Source organism: Oncorhynchus masou, chromosome 6 (assembly GCF_036934945.1).
Source record: "Oncorhynchus masou masou isolate Uvic2021 chromosome 6, UVic_Omas_1.1, whole genome shotgun sequence".
NCBI classification, from domain to species: Eukaryota; Metazoa; Chordata; class Actinopteri; order Salmoniformes; family Salmonidae; genus Oncorhynchus; species Oncorhynchus masou.
In genome coordinates this window covers 74,154,024-74,179,684 of record NC_088217.1, presented here as the reverse complement: position 1 = coordinate 74,179,684, position 25,661 = coordinate 74,154,024, and the positions used below count along the sequence as shown (strand labels likewise).

Genomic DNA, 25,661 nt, shown 5'->3' with positions numbered 1-25,661 from the left:
TCAGCCATGGAGTTCTCTTTGTCCAAGAGAAAGTTCTGTAAGAATTCCTTTCCCATTGGTCATATCACCTGCTGAGTGTACAGTTGGCAGGGTTCAAAGACAAACACTAGCTATACATAGGCATTCATGACACAGTTCATGACAAAGTGGTGATGCATCAACAGCAACGCACTGAGCACAGCCATCAATTCAACGTCTACTCCACATTGGTTCAACGTAATTTCATTGAAATGACGTGGACACAGCATTGATTTAACCAGTGTGTGCCCAGTGTGAAGTATCTGTGGGGGTTTTCAACTTCTTCCATTCTATAGTTCAGGGGTTCTTAAACGTTTTAATCTCGAGACCCAACTAAGTAGTTAACCGTCCTCCCGTGACCCAAATCCTCCTCCAACAACCCAAACTAAGAAGAAATTGTGTCCCGACCCAAAGTTTAAAGAAACCCTGATGTATGTTGACTGAATAATCTCCCATCAAAATTTGACAGGAGAATTACAGGACAGGACAAATGTACTGTAATAACCTCTCCATCAGGACATCTGAGAAACACCTTTACAGGCCCCTTGCGTATCCGTTCTGGTTATGAATCGCTTTCATTTTCAGCCTGCTTAAGTCAGCACAGCCACAACACTCTGTAACCATCAATCACATTCTCATGAACATCTGATGGCTTCTTAGCGCGTAGCGAGTGTAAACGGTGCCATGTGTCTCGTAAAGGGCATTGCCTGGTGCTCGGCCTTCCCCCTGTCATCAAGCTTTAAACCAGACCAGTGGAACCAAGCAGTGTTGTAATCCCTGTTTTTTTTTTGTTTTTTTAACAGCGCCTGTCAAAGTGAGACTAGGTAGTGGATGGAATGCAGTGTGGCTTGGGGCTCGTTCACAGTGGGCTAGTTTGAGCGTTGTTTAAGCGGTGTTAAAGCCATTTTGCTAAAGAAGCTCTCGTAAGAGCCAGAGCTGCCGTGACATCACATTAACAGGCCACAAGGGCCACAGATTTAGTCCTTCCATGCTAGAGGGATGTTGCGATTGGTTCGCAGGAAGTGTGAAATGTCACAGCGAGTGTAGTGCGTCTGGAGGTCCCCGGTGTTTGTTATCTGGCGAACAAACACCGGTTTCCTGAAAAGAGAGCGGAGACAGGGAAGGAAGAGAGGAAAGGGAACGAAGAGGAGAGAAGGAAGGAAGAGAGGAAAGGGAACGGAGAGGGGAGGAGAGAGGGAAATGCCACTTTTCTGGCACCCACAGAAAACCTCCAGTCTTGATGGTGTAACGTTGTGAAATATTGTGTTGTTGTTTTTTCTCTAGTTCTTGGTTCTATGAAAACCCCCTTAAGAACCAAAGTTAATCCAAAACCAACTAGTGGATCATTTGGCTCAATATGGTTGTTCAGCTTGATTGCTCCTGATTGATTCTCTATTTATTTCCAGACGTCCCGACTGAGGAGGATGATTGAGTGGCACATTCTTTATTGGGGAATGGGTGCTATGTAGTGATGTAGTAATGTAGTAATATGCTCTCATGCTGTGGGTATGGCAGAGTGTTCTCTGGAGGGTTCTATGGGAAACCAATGCCCAGTGGGCTAGTTAGCGAACACGCTGCCTCAGGCTGGCTCGACTGCCTCCTAGACAGACAAAGAAACTGAGAGAGGGAAAGAGACCAGAAGCTGCTGACTACTGAAGCTAACTTTTGCAGTTCGAGTTCCTAGAGTTATTGACACACATTGGAAGGCCATACTTATAACATACCTCAGCTATACTGTCATTGCCACCTCTAATTTGGGCCTAGTCTATAACTCACAGCACAATAATTAGCTCAGTTGGACAAAGGTAATTTAATTTGAGATCAGCCACTCTCTTTTAACCAAAACCTCATGTTTCGCTTCGGGTCACATGTTTGACACCCCTGGTAGCTTTGACATCAAAGGACAATTGAAAACGAATGGAGAACATCCTCTGTTGTAAACACAGAACAGTGGTGCCATTGTGGCCTGCATACCTCGAGTAACAAGCGCTTGGGTATGAAGCAAAATCACTCAACCTATGTGTCAGGGGAACCTACGTAAGCAGTCTAAAAGGGGGACTATTAGAACTTTAGGGTTTCCTCCCTCCAGTCAATAAATATGTGTAAATCCTACTATAATGATGCCTTAACTCAGGAGCTTCTAGCTGTGTAGATTAGAAGCAGCAACTGAGGGGAGCTGGAAGAGAGATGTGCGGCCCTCCGGGTGAATGTGTTTTGTGTGTACACACAAGATATCTTTCGATTATGCTCGTTATCGTTTTGATTGTTCTGTGATTCGTCTTTAAGAATTTGGATGCAAGTGCTTTTGCGTATGACATCCACACATTCGACGACATCATATTTACTTTGAGGCATTGGTAGGCCCGCGAGAGAAAAAGGAGACATTCTTCACATGTGCTATAATAGCATAAAATTAAAAAAACATAACAAATTATGTTTTAAAGGTTTCCTGATTCAGCGCCAAATCCTAACTGGAGAAGTGCGTGTGTAGCTCAGACGTTTGTGTAAATCTTGCATTGATGTCAATGGGAGCTTGGCACGGAAATTCAAGTTACATACTTGGATCTCCAGTGAGGAACTCAGCCTTCACTGTCTACCCAGCTTCTAGCGGACAAATGAAAAACAACAGCGGACTAATGAAAGAAATACCAGAAGATCGTTTTTGGGTGGTATTTAAAAAATTTTTTTTTCCCTAAAAGACACTGGCCCCTGACAGTATATGCATTGGTGAAAATGGGGAAACATAGAGTATGCATTCATTGACCATTGACAGTGAATATGGAGACATGGGAACATACATTCAAAATGATGATGTATTTTCAATGTTTATGGCTACCACTTTTCAAATTTTGAAACTGATATCCAGCGCCACACACTTCTTTGCGTTCTTGCCTCACATTTACGTGTTTGTTGTGACATCTTCATCTTTTGTTATTGTGCGCCCATTCGGAGATCGCAACTGTTACTTCAAAAGGCTCCAATTCACCAATTCACCAAGAGTCGAAGAAAGGTCTGCCTTCCTCTCCAGCTGTAATCACGCAGCAGCACTCAAGTCAAATTGCAAGGGGCGGCACATTTTTTTCCACACATTTTCCCCACGATTGACTAATCATTGAAAGCTCTGCATATGATATTGGAATCATTAAGGACACTCATTAGCTCACTGTACTGTTGAGCTTAAAGGCTAGAGGATTTACCTGCTGGCATGCATGGGAGATTACACACAATCTTCGGAGGTGGTGATCTTGGCTGTAGGGGAAGGGAGAGCAGGGAGCGCTTGCACCAGAGACCCTTAGTGTTTGGGCTGGTTGGCTGGATGAACAGGGGGATGGGGAACAAGAGAGATGGAAGGAGAGAGAGGGGAGCGATCTTGGGTCATGCTATAGGCTGAATAGAGCAGTGGGAGGAGGTGTGGTTTAGTTTCACATGAGGTTATATGACAAAAATATATGACACACACACACGGGCCACTCGCACACACATAAAGTTATAGCATGCTGAAGGAAAACTTTACAGTACTTAACTTACACTAATAAAACTTCACAGTAATAAACCATTCTGTTATTGGCCCTTTTTTCTACTGACAAACTCAATGTGTTTCTGATTTAATTGAACCCATGTTGTCTTACTGGCCTGACTCGGGTAATGTCTACAACCTCTCCTTAACAGTCAGATTTGCTTGATACCAGAGTTGTTTTGGTTCTATAGGTTATGTAACAATGATGTAATCTATACCCTCAACCTCAAGGGTTGAACTCAGTTACCCTAATGCACACATTCTTATGTCGTTACAGTTTTGAGTTTGTGCTACCCAAATGTCTTCAAAATAACCTACCTCATATGACCCCCCCCCCCCCCTCCACTTGATTATCAAACAAGCATGTTTGTCATGAGTTAGAGCTGGTGTGTTGTCACAGTCCCACATATTTGCGAATTAGAATAGTACATTGGAAGCACACCATCCCCTGAAACACTAAATATTTTGTCATTGTTGATAAGACCAGTGGTAGTGACCTCACCTGCTTCACCGTGGTTATTTTGCGTGGGCTATAGTCTCTCCCTGACAGTCATGCTCGAGATGAGATGAAGGCTCACAATTGATGTGCTCGGATAGTTAGCCATGTTTTTCGTTCTCACTGTATGTTTATGATATATGTTCTTCCTCATTAGCCCCCCAGTTGTCTTTGCTAGTTGACATACCAGGATTTTTCCGGGCTATTTTCTCTCAGGCAGCAAGACGGATGGACCACAGCAGGTGGAGGGGTCCATCAATCCTTTGTCTCTGACAGGCCAACCAGTGTTTAGCTAGCCCAGCGGCGCTGTAATTACAAGCAGATGTTCACCTTGGTGTGGTTCCAGCGCTACACGAGTAATCCATTACCCCGTCAGAGTCAACGGGACCTGTAAAACAAAAACATAAAGAGTAAAAACAATGATGTAAAAAGGAACATTCCTTTGCTGCAATCTCTTAACATATCTCCCTCTTCCCAAAAAATATTTTTCCTGGGCCACGGTATCAGGCGGTATCCCTACGCGAAATTGGGATTGGGAGGCCTATTTGGGATTGGTATGTTTCATCCCCAGATGTGCGATGTGGTATCCTCCTCTGAGAGGGTTGAAGAGCCGACCGTCATTTTCAAACGGAACAGATGTTTCCGTTAGTTACATGTGCGGACGGAGTGCATTTTCCTCCATTGAGAAAATTATTTTTGTATTACTGGAGCCCAAGGGCCCAAGGGCTTGTCCTCTCTCTGTGGTGTGGATATGCTAGTTTGGGAGTGTTTCAAGGTTTGTTTTTACATGAATTGGATTCTCTTTCATCATATCACATAGAATACACGTGCAGTAACAATGGATTTAGAAAATTAGAGGGGCGATAGTTGATGACAGGGTCATCAGCTGTCACTGATTTCATCTGTTCACGATCACATTCACATGGTTGTTGTTACAATAAGACGCCCTCAAATGAGGTCTGTAGCAAATGAGGTCTGTAGCATACTGGTTGGTTCATTTTCAGGGTTTAGATTCTCATTCTAAAGTTTCATTGGGGAGCCCGTCCTTCCCAATCAACGTAATACAACAACCTCCTGTGGCCCAGAATTGACTCTGACTGGTGAATTGATTAGTTAGGTTCAGAACATGCTGCATTGTTTGTTTGCTGGGTTTTAATGGGTGATGTCGTGATCTTTTGTCCTGCAACCGACGCTATGGACACGTGTTGTCAATACAGTCATATCCGAGGATTCCCATTCAAGTCAACATTCTGTCTCTACGCTCTCTCACCCATTGAATTAGAATGACTAGAACGGTTATTCAAGTCAACATTCCGGCGGCCATATTGAGTGTACCTCTATTTCTATGCTCTCACCTATAGGCTATGACTATGTGTTGATACCTAGAGTGACATCCTACACCTCAGTTCTGGGCCCAGGTTCTTCTGGTCCTTTGGATCAGATGAATATGTTCTCAATTAAAGCAGTGGGATTGTACCCGCCAGGGTCGTAATAGAATGAATCTAAGAGAGAGGAACATGTTGTCTTAGGCAGAGTGCCAACCAGGGCTATTGTGCCTTCCCAATTTTAAATTCACTGGTTTTCATGCAGACAGCGTGTTATGAAAATCACCATGAAATGTTTGATTGTATGATGTAGTTGAAGTTACTGTGTGGTTTGCTACTGCTGATGGTTGCTGAGTTGTTGAAGAAGGTTTTAGGTCATTGCATTTGACTGAGAAATGAGAGAGAGCAGATGGAACATTCCATTAGGTCTTCTAATATGAAAACATGCGCATTGATTCAACTGATGATGCACTTTCTTTACTATATGTCCATTCAGTGAGGTCAGTAGCTTGTGCAAGTTTAGCGATTGAGCGTTCGATCGATGGTTGCCATGGTGATGTTTTCTGCATATCCCGAAACACTTGAGGCTCTGTGTACATGTTACCATGGAAACACACATATTATTTTGCTTCAATTTGTGCAATTTGTCCTCGCTCATTGAACAGATTTTAAAAAGGCGCATACGCCCACCTCATTAGCTGAGTCATCCCAAAGCTATTTAGAAAAGGGCTGCCCTGACAAACATTAAAACCCCACAATACATCAGAGAGGTATCTCGGAGAGAACAGAACCTATAGGTTGAATGTTGTCATGAGTCAATAGATTTTTCAGTTCGGATTTGAGGGTCTGGAATAGCCATTACTAGTGTAACATGATGTTCCTCCCTCTATACATTGTATACTTTGTTTAACGAACAGTCAGTCTGCCTTAAGGCATTATTGTAGACTTGTCCTGTATATCACAGTAGAGTAATAGCCTACCCTACATGGCCTACGCTATTGGTATGCTACAGTTAACCTTTCTTGCAAGACTTTCACACTTTTCAAAGAAATTGAATTACATAAGCCAAATTGTTAAGTGATATGATTAGTCACAGCAGCATGGCAACCTGAATAAGATTATAGTTAGATAACAGGACGTGTTTTCAAGCACATCATCTGATGATTGGTTGAATAGAGATGTTCAAAGCATATGGAATAACTCGATTGCAGTACACAACCATTTTATAATGTGAACGGAATGGGGTCATAGGATAAACAAACAACTGTTTAAGGACAAACAATTCTATTCTCATCCCGCTATTAAATCAAGCTCAAATGTGATTGGCACCTATGACAATACGCTACTGAAAGGCAAACAGTCAGCTTATTATGTCAGCTCAATGCAATTGGCAAGGAAGTTGAATTCATTTCCTGATTTCACTGGGAAATCAAATGGAATTGATGTGTTGAGGACAACTCATTCTGAGTGACAATCTGCACTAGTCCTATTAGCAGTATCTCTGGCCATGAGGTTTACCTGTGTCAAGGGTAAACATGTTTTCAGGCGCAGAGTGGATATTATGTGTGAGTAGTGGAAAAAGAGATGTATAAAACACACTAAGGGGATGGAGGGAGGCAGCCTCGTCGGATCCTGTCTCTATATAACGAGAAGGCCATGTGTGGAAGACCATGTGGGCCCCAAAGCTGGGGGTTTGGAGCAGGAGTAGAGATGGCCAATAGGCTTGGGAGATGTAGTTTCTAGTCTTCCCTAGTCAACTGTAATCCTTAGCCAAGTGTGAAAACAGTGATTACGAAAAGCAAACTGCCCAATATTGATTGGTTCTCTGGCAAAGGTTTACAGAACGTACAGAGGAGAGGATAAAATTGGACAAGATCCTTTTTATTCCTGAGGTTGTTAAGGGAGCAGCCATAGTAGATACATTTGACCCCTTTAATTCACCCAGTGGGTCATGGCTCTTACAAACATGTTGAATTGTTTTGTAACAAATTAGTTGTGTACACTAAGCACTGTCAAAGTCAACTGGCTTTCCTGTTTACTGTATTGTAAATGTGCTCATAGAGACTAGAATGAGTCTGAAGAGAACTCAGAAGTGGTGGGGAGGGAGCAGCATTTCTGAGGTACCAGCGTTCCACAGCCATTCCAAACATGTTCCATCGATGAACTCGGGGGAATTGGAGTTTAGCCATTTCATTCAGCCCCCCTGCCAAACCTAACAGCTCAAGAGACAAGCAACCCCTGCTTTTCCAGCTGTTGTCACCCCCCTTCAACCGCAGGGTCCTCCTTCCCTTCACCCCTTACGGCTGTGTCCTGTGTGTGCAACCAGTGGAGGGAACTGGAACGGAACAAGCTCTCTGCCATCACCAGTGGGGTGGGGAACTCACAACAACAGTGATGTGGTTTCATCCACACAGGGCTAGACGCTAGTGACTAACTATTGGAGCAAGTGCATCTGGCTGCTCCTCTGCAGGGCGGGTGAGAAGCCTTTGTCCTCTTAGTACAACTGTGTAGATCTTCTGTTTCCACCTCCTGTTTTTCACTGTTCTGGTGGTTGATGCTGTTGTTCCTCTCTGCTGGCTGGGGTGTTTTGGGAGCACGAGGTGGGTATTGTTTTATCTTTAAGCAGGAGTGAATCCAAGGTCGGTGCACAAAACTCGGCTTGCGTAAGAACAAGTTATAAGCTAAATGAAGTTCTATGACGTATTAAGGCAGGTTCAAGGAGGGACTCCTTGTGTGTGTGTGTGTGTGTGTGTGTGTGTGTGTGTGTGTGTGTGTGTGTGTGTGTGTGTGTGTGTGTGTGTGTGTCAGATTTAAGGCTTTGTGGCTGTGCCAGCTAGTGAGCACTCTGCAGACCTGCCTACAGAACAAGATTCATGATGAGAAACGCTGACCTGCTCTGATCTCTGGCTAAAACATCGGTAGTCTAGCTCTGTCCTCTCTCTTCACCAGCTCATAGGGATGACAGAGGGGAATGCAGAACCATATATCCAGGGATTGAGGTGATTTATGAGTTCCTCATTAAGCACTTTTTGAGTTGACTGCTAGTCAAGCGATCCACTCTCATTCCTCCCCTTTCCCTAACCTACCATATACAATACTGTCCGCTCCGCTATGCACACTATCGTTCAAAGGTTTGGGGTCACTTAGAAATGTCCTTGTTTTTTAAAGAAAAGCAAATTTGTCGTCCATTAAAATAACATCAAATTGATCAGAAATACAGTGTAGACATTGTTAATGTTGTAAATGACTATTGTAGCTGGAATTTTCTTAATGGAATATCTACATAGGCGTACAGAGGCCCATTATCACCAACCATCACTCATGTGTTCCAATGGCACGTTGTGTTAGCTAATTCAAGTTTATTATTTTAAAAGGCTAATTGATCATTTTGCAATTATGTTAGCACAGCTGAAAACTGTTGTTGTGATTAAAGAAGCAATAAAACTGTCCTTCTTTAGACTAGTTGAGTATCTGGAGCATCAGCATTTGTGGGTTCGATTACAGGCTCAAAATGGCCAGAAACAAAGAACTTTCTTCTGAAACTCGTCCGCTAGCGGAACCCCCCCGCAACAGCCAGTTAAAGTGCAGGGCGCCAAATTCAAAACAACAAAAATCTCATAATTAAAATTCCTCAAGCATACAAGTATTTACACAATTTTAAAGATAAAATTCTCGTTAATCCAGCTACAGTGTCTGATTTCAAAAAGGATTTACAGCGAAAGCACCACAAACGATTATGTTAGGTCACCACCAAGCCACAGAAAAACACAGCAATTTTTTCCAGCCAAAGAGAGGAGTCACAAAAAGCAGAAATAGAGATAAAATTAATCACTAACCTTTGATGATCTTCATCAGATGACACTCATAGGACTTCATGTTACATAATACATGTATGTTTTGTTTGATAAAGTTCATATTTATAAAAAAAATCGGAGTTTACATTGGCGTGTTACGTTCAGTAGTTCTGAAACATGAGGTGATATTGCAGAGAGCCACATCAATTTACAGAAATACTAATAATAAACATGGATAAAGATACGACTATTATACATGGACCTTTAGATATATTTCTCCTTAATGCAACCGCTGTGTCAGATTTCAAAAACACTTTACGGAGAAAGCAAACCATGCAATAATCTGAGTACAGCCTTTAGAAAAGAAAGATACCCGCCATATTGGGTCGTCAACATTGTTCGATAATGTCCATCAGTTATGTCCAAATATCTTCTTTTGTTAGGGCGTTTGGTAAACAAATCCAAAAGCTCGTTCAGGTCGCGTCGAACGTCGGACGAAAAGTTCAAAAGGTTCCGTTACAGCCCGTAGAAACATGCCAAACTAAGTATGGAATCAATCTTTAGGATGTTTTTAACATAAAACTTCATTCATGTTCCAACCGGACAATTCTTTTGTCTGTACAAATGAAGTGGAACGTAGCTACCTTTCACGTGAGCACACCAGACCGAGGCTGTGGCACTCTGCCAGACCGAGACTGTGGCACTCTGCCAGACCAATCACCCAAAGAGCCCTTATGAGCCCCTCCTTTGGAGTAGAATCCTCAAAACAGGTTCTAAATACTGTTGACATCTAGTGGAAGCCTTGGAAAGTGAAACATAACTAATATCACCCTGTATCTTCAATGGGGGCTGAGTTGAAAAACTACAAACCTCAAATTTTCCACTTTCTGGTTGGAATTTTCTCAGATTTTCGCCTGCCATATGAGTTCTGTTTTACTCACATACATCATTCAAACAGTTTTAGAAACTTCAGAGTGTTTTCTATCCAATACTAATAATAATATGCATATATTAGCATCTAGGACTGAGTAGGAGGCAGTTCACTCTGGGCATGCTATTCATCCAAAAGTGAAAATGCTGCCCCCTATACCAAAAATGTTAAATAAGAACAGCTGCTTTGAGATAGGGTAACAGTGGTGCTAGCCACTAGCCCTGATAACTAACAAATGTTCCTCTGCCAAGTGACAGAATAGAAATCTCTCCCCAGGGTGACTTCACCTGGAACAGCCTGTCAGGGCGGAGTGTACGGCTGACGCCGACGGCCATCCAGAGCCTGTCGGAGCTGGAACGAACCTGGCTACAGGAGGTAGCCTTCAACAGGCTCCATCAAGACTATGACCTGGGCTGTCAGATCACCATCCCCAAAGGTAAAGTATAGAGGTATTTTTGTGTGTGTGTAAACGTCCGTCTGTCTGTCTTCCTTTCTAGTCCGTCCATCCGCCTGTCTGTCTGTCTGTTCATGTGGCTAGTCAGTCTGTCCCTGTGCTAATGCTACAAGCATTTTCACAAACATTTGCCATCAACATCCGCCTTGGACCTCTCCGAGACCAACCTCAAACTGTCTAGCAGACAATCTTGAACTTCCCCTCTACAGAGTGTGTTTGAGGAAGCTGTAAGCACTTGTGATTTGAGATGTAAACCTCAGTACACCTGATTTCCTATACAGTACATCTAAAAGACTCAGGAGTGAATTTCCTGTCTTATGTAGTGTCAGTAAGACACTTACACATGAAGATGTAGCCCTTTCCACTCAGGACCATAGGGCCATAGCCTGCTGCTCTGCTCTAAGTCATGCTCTGTGGAGAGCTGTATATTAGCCAGGGTGTGCATTCCAGTCAAAGGTTCTACCTCTCCCCCGGATGATTTAATGCGTTCGTCTGTGTTCCTTATGAATTCCAGAACCCCTCAGGCATGTGTTACTGAGATATTTCAGCACCTCGACTGTGGGTTTTGTTTATCTTGCGCCTGCGGTTGGGTTAGCCGGTGGTTTGCTGAGGCCCAGAGATCCTTGAAAAAATAGAGAATAGAAAAGCAAATGGCTGGTTGGATCGTTTTACAAGTAATTGGAGTTGGGAAGAGAGAGAGGACTGGAGGTTCCTGGGATTGCTGTCCAACTTGCCGAGTCAACTGACAAGAATCCAAACTATTTCCTCTCTTTCTCTCTTTATTTCTTTCTTTCTATTTTCTGTCACACACATACTGTCTCCCGCTCCCTTTCTCTCATAGTATCTCTCTAATACCCCCCGCTCCCTTTCTCTCATAGCATCTCTCTAATACCCCCCGCTCCCTTTCTCTCATAGCATCTCTCTAATACCCCCCGCTCCCTTTCTCTCATAGCATCTCTCTAATACCCCCCGCTGCCTTTCTCTCATAGCATCTCTCTAATACCCCCCGCTCCCTTTCTCTCATAGCATCTCTCTAATACCCCCCTCTCCCTTTCTCTCATAGCATCTCTCTAATACCCCCCCCCGCTCCCTTTCTCTCATAGCATCTCTCTAATACCCCCTCTCCCTTTCTCTCATAGCTAATACCCCCGCTCCCTTTCTCTAATAGCATCTCTCTAATACTGCCTTTCTCTCATAGCATCTCTCTAATACCCCCTGCTCCCTTTCTCTCATAGCATCTCTCTAATACCCCCGCTCCCTTTCTCTCATAGCATCTCTCTAATACCCCCGCTCCCTTTGTCTCATAGCATCTCTCTAATACCCCCGCTCCCTTTCTCTCATAGCATCTCTCTAATACCCCCGCTCCCTTTCTCTCATAGCATCTCTCTAATACCCCCCGCTCCCTTTCTCTCATAGCATCTCTCAAATAGCATCCCCGGTCCCTTTCTCTCATAGCATCTCTCTAATATCTCTCCCCCCGCTCCCTTTCTCTCATAGCATCTCTCTAATACCCCCCGCTCCCTTTCTCTCATAGCATCTCTCTAATACCCCCGCTCCCTTTCTCTCATAGCATCTCTCTAATACCCCCCGCTCCCTTTCTCTCATAGCATCTCTCTAATACCCCCTTTCTCTCATAGCATCTCTAATACCCCCGCTCCCTTTCTCTCATAGCATCTCTCTAATACTTTCTCTCATAGCATCTCTCTAATACCCCCGCTCCCTTTCTCTCATAGCATCTCTCTAATACCCCCGCTCCCTTTCTCTCATAGCATCTCTCTAATACCCCCGCTCCTTTCTCTCATAGCATCTCCCTAATACCCCCTGCTCCCTTTCTCTCATAGCATCTCTCTAATACCCCCCGCTCCCTTTCTCTCATAGCATCTCTCTAATACCCCCGCTCCCTTTCTCTCATAGCATCTCTCTAATACCCCCCCTGCCTTTCTCTCATAGCATCTCTCTAATACCCCCTACTGCCTTTCTCTCATAGCATCTCTCTAATACCCCCTGCTCCCTTTCTCTCATAGCATCTCTCAAATACCCCCCGGTCCCTTTCTCTCATAGAACCTCTCTAATACCCCCCCTGCCTTTCTCTCATAGCATCTCTCTAATACCCCCCGCTCCCTTTCCCCGCTCCCTCTCTATTCATCACTGTTGTTCTGTCATACTCTGTCTTCAGATATTCCATAATGATCTGTAGATATGTCGAAGCATAGTTTCTTAGCAACCTGTTCTATATATATATATATATATATATATATATATATATATATATATATATGCCAAGGAGTCTGGGAGGCAGTGAGGGGAGGCTGGGTGGCAGCGAGGGGCAGAGCCAGGGTCAACATAGCGGACACTGCTAAGGACTGATCTGACTGTCCATAATTGCACTCACTTGAAGTTTGTTATTGGTGTCAGTGTCTCTATGAACCTATTGTGCTCAACCTAATCCAAGGTGGCGTAGCAGTCAAACGTCCTTTGTCCTTCGTCTTCTCGTGTCCCATGTATATATCTTTTTATTTCTTTTTCTTCACATATCTTTTTTATCTTTTTTTCTAAACCTCAACTTCAAAACACTCTCCTGCAACCCGCCTCACCCAATGTGGTGCGGATCTGTTTTTTTTTCTAAAGTATGTTTATTCACCTTGAATCCGGATTCCCCCAATAGAAGCTAGCCAGCTCACTAGCTACTAGCTAGCAGTCATCAGCTAACCATTAGCTCGGAAAGCTCTCTCCAGTTTGTACAACATTACTCAAACCAGAGCATACCGGACATATTTTTCTCCATATCCCCGGATTCCTACCGCAAGCTCTGGACATTTTCACCTGGATCGTCGTAGCTAGCTGGTTGCTATCTGAGTACTATACCTATTTTGCCAATTGAACTTGGACCCCTCTGCTACTCGGAACCCTGCTAATCCATCACGGCTGGTCTATCGACGTCACCGTACGCGGAGGCTAAAACAGACTTTCCTCCGCCGAGACGTCCCTCTATGGCCCTTCTGCTAGCTTGCTATCCCCGGCCTGCTAGCTGTCTGTGAATTGCCATGTCTCCAGCCAGCCCAACCACTCACTGGACACCTATTAATCACCATGCCTCTCCCTAATATCAATATGCCTTGTCCATTACTGTCCTGGTTAGTGTCTTATTTCACTGTAGTGCCTCTAGCCCTGCTCAATATGCCTTAACCTACTATTTAGTTCCACCTCACAAATATGCAGTGAAATCACCTGGTTTAAACATCTCGAGAGACATCTCTCTCATTATTACTCAATGCCTAGGTTTATCTCCAATGTACTCACATCCTACCATACCTCTGTCTGTACATTATGCCTTGAATCTATTCTTTTCTTTTTTTTACCTTTATTCAAAAAAATATAGATCCAGGAACAGATATAGCCTTGGTTCTCTCCAGACCTGACTGCCCTTGACCAGCACAAAAACATTCTGTGGCTTTCTGTATTAGCATCAAACAGCCCCCGTGATATGCAACTTTTAGTTAGGAACAAATATACACAGGCAGGTAGGAAAGTTAAGGCCAGCTTTTTCAAGCATAAATTTGCATCCTGTTCTGGGACTTGGAGAATAAGAACACCTCCTCCCAGCTGCCCACTGCACTGAGTCTAAGAAACACTGTCACCACCAATAAATCCACTATAATTGAGAATTTCAAGAAGCATTTGTCTACAGCTGGCCATGCTTTCCACCTGGCTACCCCTACCCCGATCAACAGTCCTCCACCCCCCACAGCAACTCGCCCAAGCCTCCCCCACTTTTTCTTCACCCAAATCCAGATTGCTGATGTTCTGAAAGAGCTGCAGAATCTGGACCCCTACCAATCAGCTGGGGTAGACAATCTGGACCCTCTCTTTCTACAATTATCTGCCGAAATTGTTGCAACCCATATTACTAGCCTGTTCAACCTCTCTTTCGTATCATCTGAGATTCCCAAAGATTGGAAAGCTGCCGCGGTCATCCCCCTCTTCAAAGGGGGAGACACTCTAGATCCATACTGCTACAGACCTATATCTATTCTATCCTGACTTTCTAAGATCTTCGAAAGCCAAGTTATCAAGCAGATTACCGACCATTTCGAATCCCGCCGTACCTTCTCCGCTATGCAATCTGGTTTTCGAGCTGGTCATGGGTGCACCTCAGCCACCCTCAAGGTACTAAATGATATCATAACCACCATCGATAAGAGACATTACTGTGCAGCCGTATTCATTGACCTGGCTATGGCTTTCGACTCTGTGAATCACAACATTCTCATTGGCAGACTCAACAGCCTTGGTTTCTCAAATGATTGCCTCGCTTGGTTCACCAACTACATCTCTGATAGAGTTCAGTGTGTCAAATCGGAGGGCCTGTGCGTCCGGACCTCTGGCAGTCTCTATGGGGTTGCCACAGAGTTCAATTTTCGGGCTGACTTTCTTCTCTGAATACATAAATGATGTTGCTCTTGCTGCTGGTGATTCTTTGATCCACCTCTACGCAGATGACACCATTCTGTATACCTCTGGCCCTTCTTTGGACACTGTGTTAACTAACTTCCAAACAAGCTTCAATGCCATACAACTCTCCTTCCGTGGCCTCCAACTGCTCTTAAATGCAAGTAAAGCTGAATGCATGCTCTTCAACCGATCGCTGCCCGCACCTGCCCGCCCGTCCAGCATCACTACTCTGGACAGTTCTGACTTAGAATATGTGGACAACTACAAATACCTATGTGTCTGGTTAGACTGTAAACTCTCATTCCAGTCTCACATTAAGCATCTCCAATCCAAAATTAAATCTAGAATCGGCTTTCTATATCGCAACAAAGCATCCTTCACTCATGCTGCCAAACATACCCTTGTAAAACTGACCATCCTGCAGATCCTCGACTTCGGTGATGTCATCTATAAAATAGCCTCCAACACTCTACTCAACAAACTGGATGCAGTCTATCACAGTGCCATCCGTTTTGTCACCAATTTTTTTAATTTTACCTTTATTTACCCCATACACTACCCACCATTGCGACCTGTATGCTCTCGTTGGTTGGCCCTCGCTTCATACTCGTCGCCAAACCCACTGGCTACAGGTTATCTACAAGTCTCTGCTATGTAAAGCCCCGCCTTATCTCAGCTCACTGGTCACCATTGCAGCACCCACTCGTAGCACATGCTCCAGCAGGTATATCTCACTGGTCACCCCCAAAGCCAATTCCTCCTTTGGTCGTCTTACCTTCCAGTTCTCTGCTGCCCATGACTGGAACGAATTGCAAACATCTCTGAAGCTGGAGACTCACATCTCCCTCACTAGCTTTAAGCACCAGCTGTCAGAGCAGTTTACAGATCACTGTACTTGTACTTAGCCTATCTGTAAACAGCCCATCTACCTACCTCTTCCACATACTGGTATTTATTTATTTATTTTTGCTCCTTTGCACCCCAATATCTCTACCTGTACATTAATCTTCTGCCGATCTACCATTCCAGTGTTTAATTGCTATATTGTAATTACTTCGCCACCGTGGCCTATTTATTTCCTTAACTTACCTCATTTGCACTCACTGTATATAGACTTTTTGTTTTCTTTTGTTCTACTGTATTATTGACTGTATGTTTTGTTTATTCCATGTGTGACTCTGTGTTGTTCTTTGTGTCGAATTGCTACGCTTTATCCTGGACAGGTCGCAGTTGCAAATGAGAACTTATTCTCAACTAGCCTACCTGGTTAAATAAAGGTGAAAAATAATAATATATATACTGTATATATATATACCTGTTCCACGAACAGTGGGATTTGACTGAGCCAATGGGGGGAAAAAAATCCTTCTTAAGATTTTAAACCAATCATAAAAGAGCATACCCACTGGACATAGACGTCAATTTAACATCTATTCCACATTGGTTCAATGTAATGACGTGGAAGCAACATTGATTCAATCAGTGTGTGCCCAGTTAATAGCATCTTGACTGTTTTGAAGACAGATTCATCGACTGTTTGATTAGAGGCGCTCTGGCTATAGACACAGTTTTGAGGTATTTCCTCAATAAGAGTTCCAACCCTTGGTCCAAGCTGCCAGAGGTTTCCTGTGCATTAATCAAAGATCTTGCAAGGAGTCATAGATCTTGTTGACAGCTGACAAAACACTTCTTTCCCTTCCTCATAAATATTCAGTCGTTTTCAGATTGAAACTCATATTTGGATCCACCCTAATTCAAAGCATGATGTGAAATTATCCATATCGTCCATCTGCTGGTGATATCTAATCTTGTGAAGTAGTGTGCTGTAATTTTGATATAATAGTAGAATAATATGCTATAAAATACATTTTACATTGAAGGTGCTCCTTCTCTACTTTTCTCAGTCTTAAGTTTCACTTCCAGGATTGAGCTCAGGTGACCTGATTCCTTATTATAAAGTTGATGGTTCGAGCCCTGAATGCTGATTGGCTGATTCCTTAATAATCCCTCTTCACAGGAAAGCCTGAGGATCAACAGGAAATGAGAATGTCCTATGTTTCTTTCCTCTTGATCCTCTATTTTTTTTAAATGTTTTACATTTTTAAATTTCACCTTTATTTAACCAGGTAGGCTAGTTGAGAACAAGTTCTCATTTGCAACTGTGACCTGGCCAAGATAAAGCAAAGCAGTGTGACACAGACAACAACACAGAGTTACAGATGGAGTAAACAATAAACAAGCCAATAACACAATAAACAAGTCAATGACACAGTAGAAAAAATAAAGTCTATATACATTGTGTGCAAAAGGCATGAGGAGGTAGGCAATAAATAGGCCATAGGAGCGAATAATTACAATTTAGCAGATTAACACTGGAGTGATAAATGAGCAGATGATGATGTGCAAGTAGAGATACTGGTGTACAAAAGAGTAGAAAAGTAAATAAAATAAAAACAGTATGGGGATGAGGTAGGTAGATTGGGTGGGCTATTTACAGATGGACTATGTACAGCTGCAGCAATCGGTTAGCTGCTCAGGTAGTTGATCTGTTGGTGAGGGAAATAAAAGTCTCCAACTTCAGCGATTTTTGCAATTCGTTCCAGTCACTGACAGCAGAGAACTGAAAGGAAAGGCGGCCAAATGAGGTGTTGGCTTTGGGGATGGGGGTGCGGGCTGCGAACGGTTGAAAAGCATGCATTTGGTTTTACTATTGATGAAATCACTGGACCAGAGGCTGGAGACACTCATTTGTCATCTTTATCGCAGCAGTGTTTTGATAACCAATGCTCTTTGAAGCCACTGACTTGATCATCTCCAAAATGACCGACATACATGATAATGGAAGAGATCAGCCAATGTGACTTCATGTCATTGTGTGTGGATTGTTATCCGTATGTACAGATAACTGACCGTTTTTCACGATTTTCTTTATTTTTTTCTCTCAGATGGACAGAAAAGGAAGAAGTCGCTGAGGAGGAAGTTGGACTCTTTGGCGAAAGAGAAAAACAAAGATAAAGGTACATTGATGTGAAGCCCTCAACATGGTTGTCACTAGTTACCACATCCACAAAGTCATAAAGCCTGCCCATTTCTTCAGTTTCTCTTGTTAAAATTGTATTTTAAACTTAACCCTAACCTTAACCACACTGTTAACCTTATGCCTAACCCTAACTTTAAATGAACCAAAAGTCATGTTTTTATTTGATTTATATAGCCAAATTTGACTTTGTAGCTGTAGTAACCAGTGCAAACCCCTCAGCATGGTATTTTATGGAAAGACTAAGTGCTTTGTACTGTACATTTTGCTGCTGTGAGAAATTGGTCAAATGAATATAACAGATCTGTAGGCTATGCAAGCAGTGTCCTCCTTGGTAATACAATTAACACTGTTTAACAAGGCAGACATTGAAAGCAGTCCCTTCACTATTGGTGCTTCAAAAGGGACTCGGGAGGCATAAGGATAGTGGAAATATTGGAAAGATAAGGATTGGGTGTATTTTCAGATGCAAACTAGAACCAGGGGTTAAGGGGAGCGCTCTTGTTTGAATTTTTTCTTTGGGTTTTACTTTTTTCTTTTTACGCTGTCACATTTATGAAGACGTTTTCCCAGTCCTGAACATTTAGTTTCCAGAGGGAACAGAAATTTGTCAGTCCCAGGTCTACACTATTAGAAGAAATGGTTTAAAAAGGGTTATTCGGCTGTTCCCATAGTAGAACCCTTTTTGGTTCCGGGTAGAACCCTTTTGGGTTCCATGTAGAACCGTCTGTGGAAAGAGTACTACATGGAACCCAAAAGGCTTTTACCTGAAACCAAAATTTGTTCTTCAAAGGGTTCTCCTATGGGGACAGCTAAATAACCATCTAAGGTTCTAGATAGCACCTTTTTTTAAAGTGTAGCCCTAGGCCCAGGTGAATAGCAGAGTGGCTATGAAACATAGACATATTTACTAGGGGAGGAGCAGGGATATATTTAGCAAAGTGGAGCAACTCCTTCTAAGGGGACTGGGCTGAAATACAGCCACTGTGCTTGCATCACAGACGCCATATTTGGGAACGTGCTAACGACAGATCTGATGGAAGGTAGCTCTCCAATAGAGATGGAAGTAAAAGCTACTCTAAGTGGTATAACGTACCAGTCAAAAGTTTGGACACACCTACTCATTCAAGGGTTTTTCTTTATTTTGACTATTTTCTACATTGTAGAATAGTAGTGAAGGCATCAAAATTATGAAATAACACATATGGAATCATGTATAACCAAAAAAAGTGTTTAAAAAAATAGAAATATATTTAATATTTGAAATGCTTCAAAGGAGCCACCCTTTGTGAAAAGCTGTCATCAAGGCACTCTTGGATTTCTCTCAACCAGCTTCAACTGGAATGCTTTTACAACAGTCTTGAAGGAGTTCCCACATATGCTAAACACTTGTTGGCTGCTTTTCCTTAACTCTGCAGTCCAACTCATCCCAAACGATCTCAATTGGGTTGAGGTCGGCTGATTGTGAAGGACAGGTCATCAGATGCAAGACTCCATCACTCTCCTTCTTGGTCAAATAGCCCTTACACATCCTGGAGGTGTGTTGGTTCATTGTCCTGCTGAAAAACAAATGATAGTCCCACTAAGCGCAAAACAGATGGTATGGCGTATCTCTGCAGAATTATGTGGTAGCCATGCTGGTTAAGTGTGCCTTGAATTCTAAATAAATCACTGACAGTGTCACCAGCAAAGCACCATCACACCTCCTCCTCCATGCTTCATGGTGGGAATTACACATGCGGAAATCATCTGTTCACTTACTCTGTGTCTGACAAAGACATGGCGGTTGGAACAAAAAATCTGATATTTGGACTCATCAGACCGAAGGATAGATTTCCACCGGTCTAATGTCTAATTGCTCGTGTTTCTTGGCCCAAGCAAGTTTCTTCTTCTTATCTGTGTCCTTTAGTAGTGGTTTCTTTGCAGAAATTCAACCATGAAGGCCTGATTCACGCAGTCTCCTCTGAACAGTTAATGTTGAGATGTGTCTTTTCCTTGAACTCTGTGAAGCTCAGCAGCAGAGGATACGTTCATTAGAGTTACCAGCCTCAGAAATTGGGTCTTCCTTTCCTCTGGCGGTCCTCCCGAGAGCCAGTTTCATCATAGTGGTTGATGGTTTTTGCCACTGCACTTGCAGAAACTTTCGAAGTTCTTGACATTTTCCAGATTGACTGACCTTCATGTCTTATGGTAATGATGGACTGTCATTTCTCTTTGCTTATTTGAGCTGTTCGTGCCACAATATGCACTTGGTTTTTTACCAAATAGGCTTATCTTCTGTATACCACCCCTATCTTGTTTAAACTAAACTGATTGGCTCAAACGCATTAAGAAGGAATGAAATTCCACAAATGGACTTTTAACAAGGCACATCTGTTAATTGAAATGCATTCCAGGTGACTACCTCATGAAGCTTGTTGAGAGAATGCTAAGAGTGTGTAAAGCTTTCATCAAGGCAAAGGGTGGCTACTTTGATTAGTTTAACACTTTTTTGTTTACTATATGATTCCACATGTGTTATTTCATAGTTTTGATGTCTTCACTATTTTTCTACAATGTAGAAAAAAATGAAGAATAACCCTTGAATGAGTAGGTATGTCTAAACTTTTGACTGGTACTGTATGTAAATAATTAATCACAGCAGCAGTCCCATTCTCAGTTTCTCATGTCATGTAAACTCATTGCGTGAGAGATCAGTGGTCGATGAAACATTCCCCTGAGGTACTGGGTTAGAAACATAGTGGCTGTGAACATGCAGGCTGCCAAATGCTGTGTCAATAAGGTGTGTGTGTATGTATGTGTGTGCGCGTGCATACGCGTGTGTGTGTGTTTAAGTGAACATTCTCAAAGTTTGTGGTTGTAGAGAGAGTGGACTGTGTCACCTAGCATATGTGGTTGTTTAGTACATGATGACTCTCCTTCTCCCTCCCTGCTTCCCTCCAAACCTCTCTCTCTCCCTCCCCCTCTCACTCTCCCCTCTGTCTCTCCCTCCCCCTCTCTCCTCTCTCTCTCTTTCTGTCTCTCCCTGCTTCCATCCCTCTTTCTCCCTCTCTCTCCCTCCCTGCTTCCCTCCATACCTCTCTCTCTCCCTCCCACTCTCTCTCCCCCCTCTGTCTCTCCCTCCACCTCTCTCCTCCCTCTCTCTCTCTCTTTCTCTCTCTCCCTGCTTCCCTCCATCTCCCTCTCTCCCTCCCCTCTTTCCCTCTCTCTCTCCCTGCTTCCCTGCCTCCCTGCCTCCCTCCCTCCCTCTCTTTCCACCCCCCTCTCTCTATCCCAGCTGTCATGTGTTGTCTCAAAGCTCTGGCTCAATCTGTCACCAGAGCGGGACATGTGTGATGATGTGGCATGTGCTGTGGTCCATAGGGGTTGACGTGATGCCGTACTGGCCTCTGGAGCAGTCTCTCTCTCAGCTGTTCAGACAACCATAGTAAATGAACTTACAGTAGGGTACACACTGCATCAAACTCACTCCTGAGAGGGACCTGTTTAAAATGTAGCCTTCTAACACTGCACTGCAACAACAGAATGTGTTCGGGGACTGAAGCAGACATCTGTCTGGGTGATGCCTTTGGCTTGTGATTGGGTGGACCTTGGGTTTGTTGTGGACCGGAAGATATATTGTCATCCAATGTGAACAACGGTTTCCACATTGAACCTAATATGGCTTAACATTTACTGTAGTCTGTATCTCTCTCGGTTCCAGTTTGGAGACGCACTTGCTCAAAAGGTTGTGACTGTAGTTGATTTTAATGTGCTCATTTTGAGTGGGCACACTAAAATAGTTTAGAGTACAGGCCTAGAGTAGTGCCAGCTCACACAGACTCTGTTAATTGAATTTACGAGACTGTTCTAAAAATGACTTGTAAGCAGGACATTATTGTTCACTGGAATCAAAGACCACCTGGCTAATGTGGTGGGCTTACGTGCAGAGAAGTCTTAAACGTACTTACTGTTAAGAAATGGTTCCTTGTTGACTTATTTATGGGAAAATGTAGGCTGGGTGAGAAGTTTTATGAGATTTAGTTTCATCTGTTTTATTCGTAGCATGTGCAGTAATCTCTTTTCGCCGTGTTCATCGAAACACTGATGGTATCTTGAAATGTTTCATTGGAGATTTGTTTCACGTTGATAATCCTGAGCTGTGATAAACCAAGTCTGTAAACAGCTATTTTTAGCTTAATCCCTTCTCTTTCTGTAGTGTGAATTGGATTTCCATGAATCCCTTCTCTTTCCATTGTGTGAATTGGATTTCCATGAATCCCTTCTCTTTCCATTGTGTGAATTGGATTTCCATGAATCCCTTCTCTTTCCATTGTGTGAATTGAATTTCCATGAATCCCTTCTCTTTCCATTGTGAATTGAATTTTGAATTTCCTTCCCTTCTCTTTCCATTGTGTGAATTGAATTTCCATGAATCCCTTCTCTTTCCATTGTGTGAATTGAATTTCCATGAATCCCTTCTCTTTCCATTGTGTGAATTGAATTTCCATGAATCCCTTCTCTTTCCATTGTGTGAATTGAATTTCCATGAATCCCTTCTCTTTCCATTGTGTGAATTGAATTTCCATGAATCCCTTCTCTTTCCATTGTGTGAATTGAATTTCCATGAATCCCTTCTCTTTCCATTGTGTGAATTGAATTTCCATGAATCCCTTCTCTTTCCATTGTGTGAATTGAATTTCCATGAATCCCTTCTCTTTCCATTGTGTGATTTGGTTTCCATGAATCCCTTCTCTTTCCATTGTGTGAATTGAATTTCCATGAATCCCTTCTCTTTCCATTGTGTGAATTGAATTTCCATGAATCCCTTCTCTTTCCATTGTGTGAATTGAATTTCCATGAATCCCTTCTCTTTCCATTGTGTGAATTGAATTTCAATACAACAATACATTATTAATATTGCTTTTATATATCGAGAGCTTGGGACTATAAGGTTCTATCTGCAAAAAGAGGATTCTGAGACAATTGGCTTTAAAGTTCCAAAGCCTCATTTGTGTCAGCAATTTGTGTCTTATATTCTTTTGAACTAAGCAGGAATTGGGATATTTACACTACTATATACTGTAGGTAGAGAACATTGACCAGAACAAGGCTATGTCAAAAACAACATTTAGACTAAAATGCAGATTCTACCTGGAACCAAAAAGGGTTCTTCAAATGGTAGTCCTATGGGGACAGCTGAACAACCCTTTCAGGTTCTAGATTGTACTTTTGTTTCTAAGAGTGTACTGTCAGGGACCTGTGTCTGTTAGGGGAATTGATACATCCTGTTAAAGGAAAATACCACCCCAAAAATATCTTTTGGTATTTTTTTCATTAGTCCACTGTTGTTTTTCATTAGTCCGCTAGAAGCTGGGTAGACAGTGATGGCTGAGTTCCTCACTGGAGATCCAAGTATGTAACTTGAATTTCCGTGCCAAGCTCCCATTGACATCAATGCAAGATTTACACAAACGTCTGAGCTACACACGCACTTCTCCAGTTAGGATTTGGCGCTGAATCAGGAAACCTTTAAAACATCATTTGTTATGTTTTTTTACTATTATAGCACACGTGAAGAATGTCTCCTTTTTCTCTCGCGGGCCTACCAATGCCTCAAAGTAAATATGATGTCGTCGAATATGTGGATACGTGCGCAACAACACCTGCGTCCAAATATTCAATGAGTGAATTAATACTCACTGATCAATCAATACAGTAACAATAATAATCTAAAGATCTCTATCGTTCACAACACATTCACATGGAGGAGCACACACATCTTGCATGCATACACAACCACACTCTCTCTCTCTCTCTCTCTCTCTCTCTCTCCTGCTCTCTCTCTCGGTCTCTCCCTCTCGCTCTGTCTCTCTCTCGCTCTCTGTCTCTCTCTCTCTGTCTCTCTCTCTCGATCTCTCCCTCTCGCTCTCTCTCTCGCTTTCTCCCTCTCTCTCCCTCGGTTTCTCTCTCTCCCTCGGTCTCTCTCCCTCGGTCTCTCTCCGTCGGTCTCTCTCTCTCCCTCGGTCTCTCTCGCTCCCTCTGTCTCTATCTGTCTCTCTCTCTGTCTCTATCTCTGTCTTCGTCTGTCTGTCTGTCTGTCTGTCTGTCTGTCTGTCTGTCTGTCTGTCTGTCTGTCTGTCTGTCTGTCTGTCTGTCTGTCTGTCTCTCTGTCTCTCTGTCTGTCTCTCTCTCTGCTAAGAATATGGTATTAACATTCCTCTCTCTCCCTCCCCTTCCAGAATGCATACCCCAGGCCTTCGGTATGGCCCTGTCCCAGGTGATCGCCAACGACCGGACCCAGAGGCAGCGCCAGGATAGCCTGCGTCAGGACCCTCCTCACAGGGAGGAGCATAAGGACCCGTCGGACCTGGTGTCGTCCATCCTGCATTTTGCCACCAAGAGGTCCAGCAATAAGGAGCTGTCCAGCAGTAACTCCTCCCTCAGCTCCACCTCGGAGACAGCTAACGAGTCCACGTCGCCCAATACGCCCGAGGCTGCCCCGCGGGCACGCAGGAGGGTGAGGGTCTCCCCCCACACGCCTACTGTACCAACTCCATACACACACTCCATCGCCGTGTGAGTGTGTGTGTGTGTGAGTGTGTGTTTGTGTGTGTGTGTCTGTGACCTCAAGTAGACGTCAGCTTGATGATATTCTCATTGTGGTCTGCAGGGGGGCATGTCGGTGGACTCCATCACAGACCTGGATGATAACCAATCCCGCCTGTTGGAGGCGCTGCAGCTGTCTCTGCCCCCTGAAGCACCCAGCAAGAAGGAGAAGCACCGGGACAAGAGGCTGAGCCTCAACCCTATCTACAGACAGGTGCCTCGCCTGGTGGACAGCTGCTGCCAGCACCTGGAGAAGTATGGTACGAATGAATACAGCCCCCCTCACTGATCACACCTGGGGCCTGTTCAGTAGGGCACAATGTAGCAAAAGGTTTTGCAACGGAAAACGAAAACGAGCACAGGTAGCACCTCCCTGTTTCAAAACGTTTCCTATGTGTTGGACACGGCTCTATTCCTGTGGTCAAAATCCTCGTCTTTGTCAGGGATCACTCACCTGATCTGATTCGAGCCCCACATCTTTACCCCGCACTGCACTGCCCAACCAGCCCCACATCTTTACCCCGCCCTGCACTGCCCAACCAGCCCCACATCTTTACCCCGCCCTGCACTGCCCAAACAGCCCCACATCTTTACCCCGCCCTGCACTGCCCAACCAGCCCCACATCTTTACCCCACCCTGCACTGCCCAACCAGCCCCACATCTTTACCCCGCCCTGCACTGCCCAACCAGCCCCACATCTTTACCCCGCCCTGCACTGCCCAACCAGCCCCACATCTTTACCCCGCCCCGCCCTGCACTGCCCAACCAGCCCCACATCTTTACCCCGCCCTGCACTTCCCAACCAGCCCCACATCTTTACCCCACCCCGCACTGCCCAACCAAGATGATGTAGAAACAAGGCAGTAGTGTCTGGCCATTCATTCCCGACACTCAGTGAACCGACTTTGCAATCCTTCTCAACGTGGATCCCTGGGTTTACTCCCCCCGCTCTCCCGCAGTCTTTGAATCCTCACTTGCTGGACTGAGCGTTAGGAGCTAAAGTCCACTTCGGCGGGAATGGGCCACAGTAGCGTTGGTGTAGGTTTGC

The 25,661-nt window shown here is 43.8% G+C and overlaps 1 protein-coding gene across 3 annotated transcripts in view; it reads left to right on the top strand.

The window, feature by feature from the left end:
• The window catches only part of LOC135542595 (rho GTPase-activating protein 6-like), an 88,697-nt gene that overhangs the window by 51,723 nt on the left and 11,313 nt on the right, over window positions 1–25,661 (top strand). For all 3 annotated transcript variants that reach the window (XM_064969691.1, XM_064969690.1, XM_064969692.1), the window contains exons 2-5: window positions 10,358–10,517; window positions 17,933–18,004; window positions 24,246–24,523; window positions 24,677–24,872. In XM_064969691.1, coding sequence (XP_064825763.1) covers window positions 10,358–10,517; window positions 17,933–18,004; window positions 24,246–24,523; window positions 24,677–24,872 — 706 coding nt within the window. The remainder of the gene's footprint in view (window positions 1–10,357; window positions 10,518–17,932; window positions 18,005–24,245; window positions 24,524–24,676; window positions 24,873–25,661) is intronic.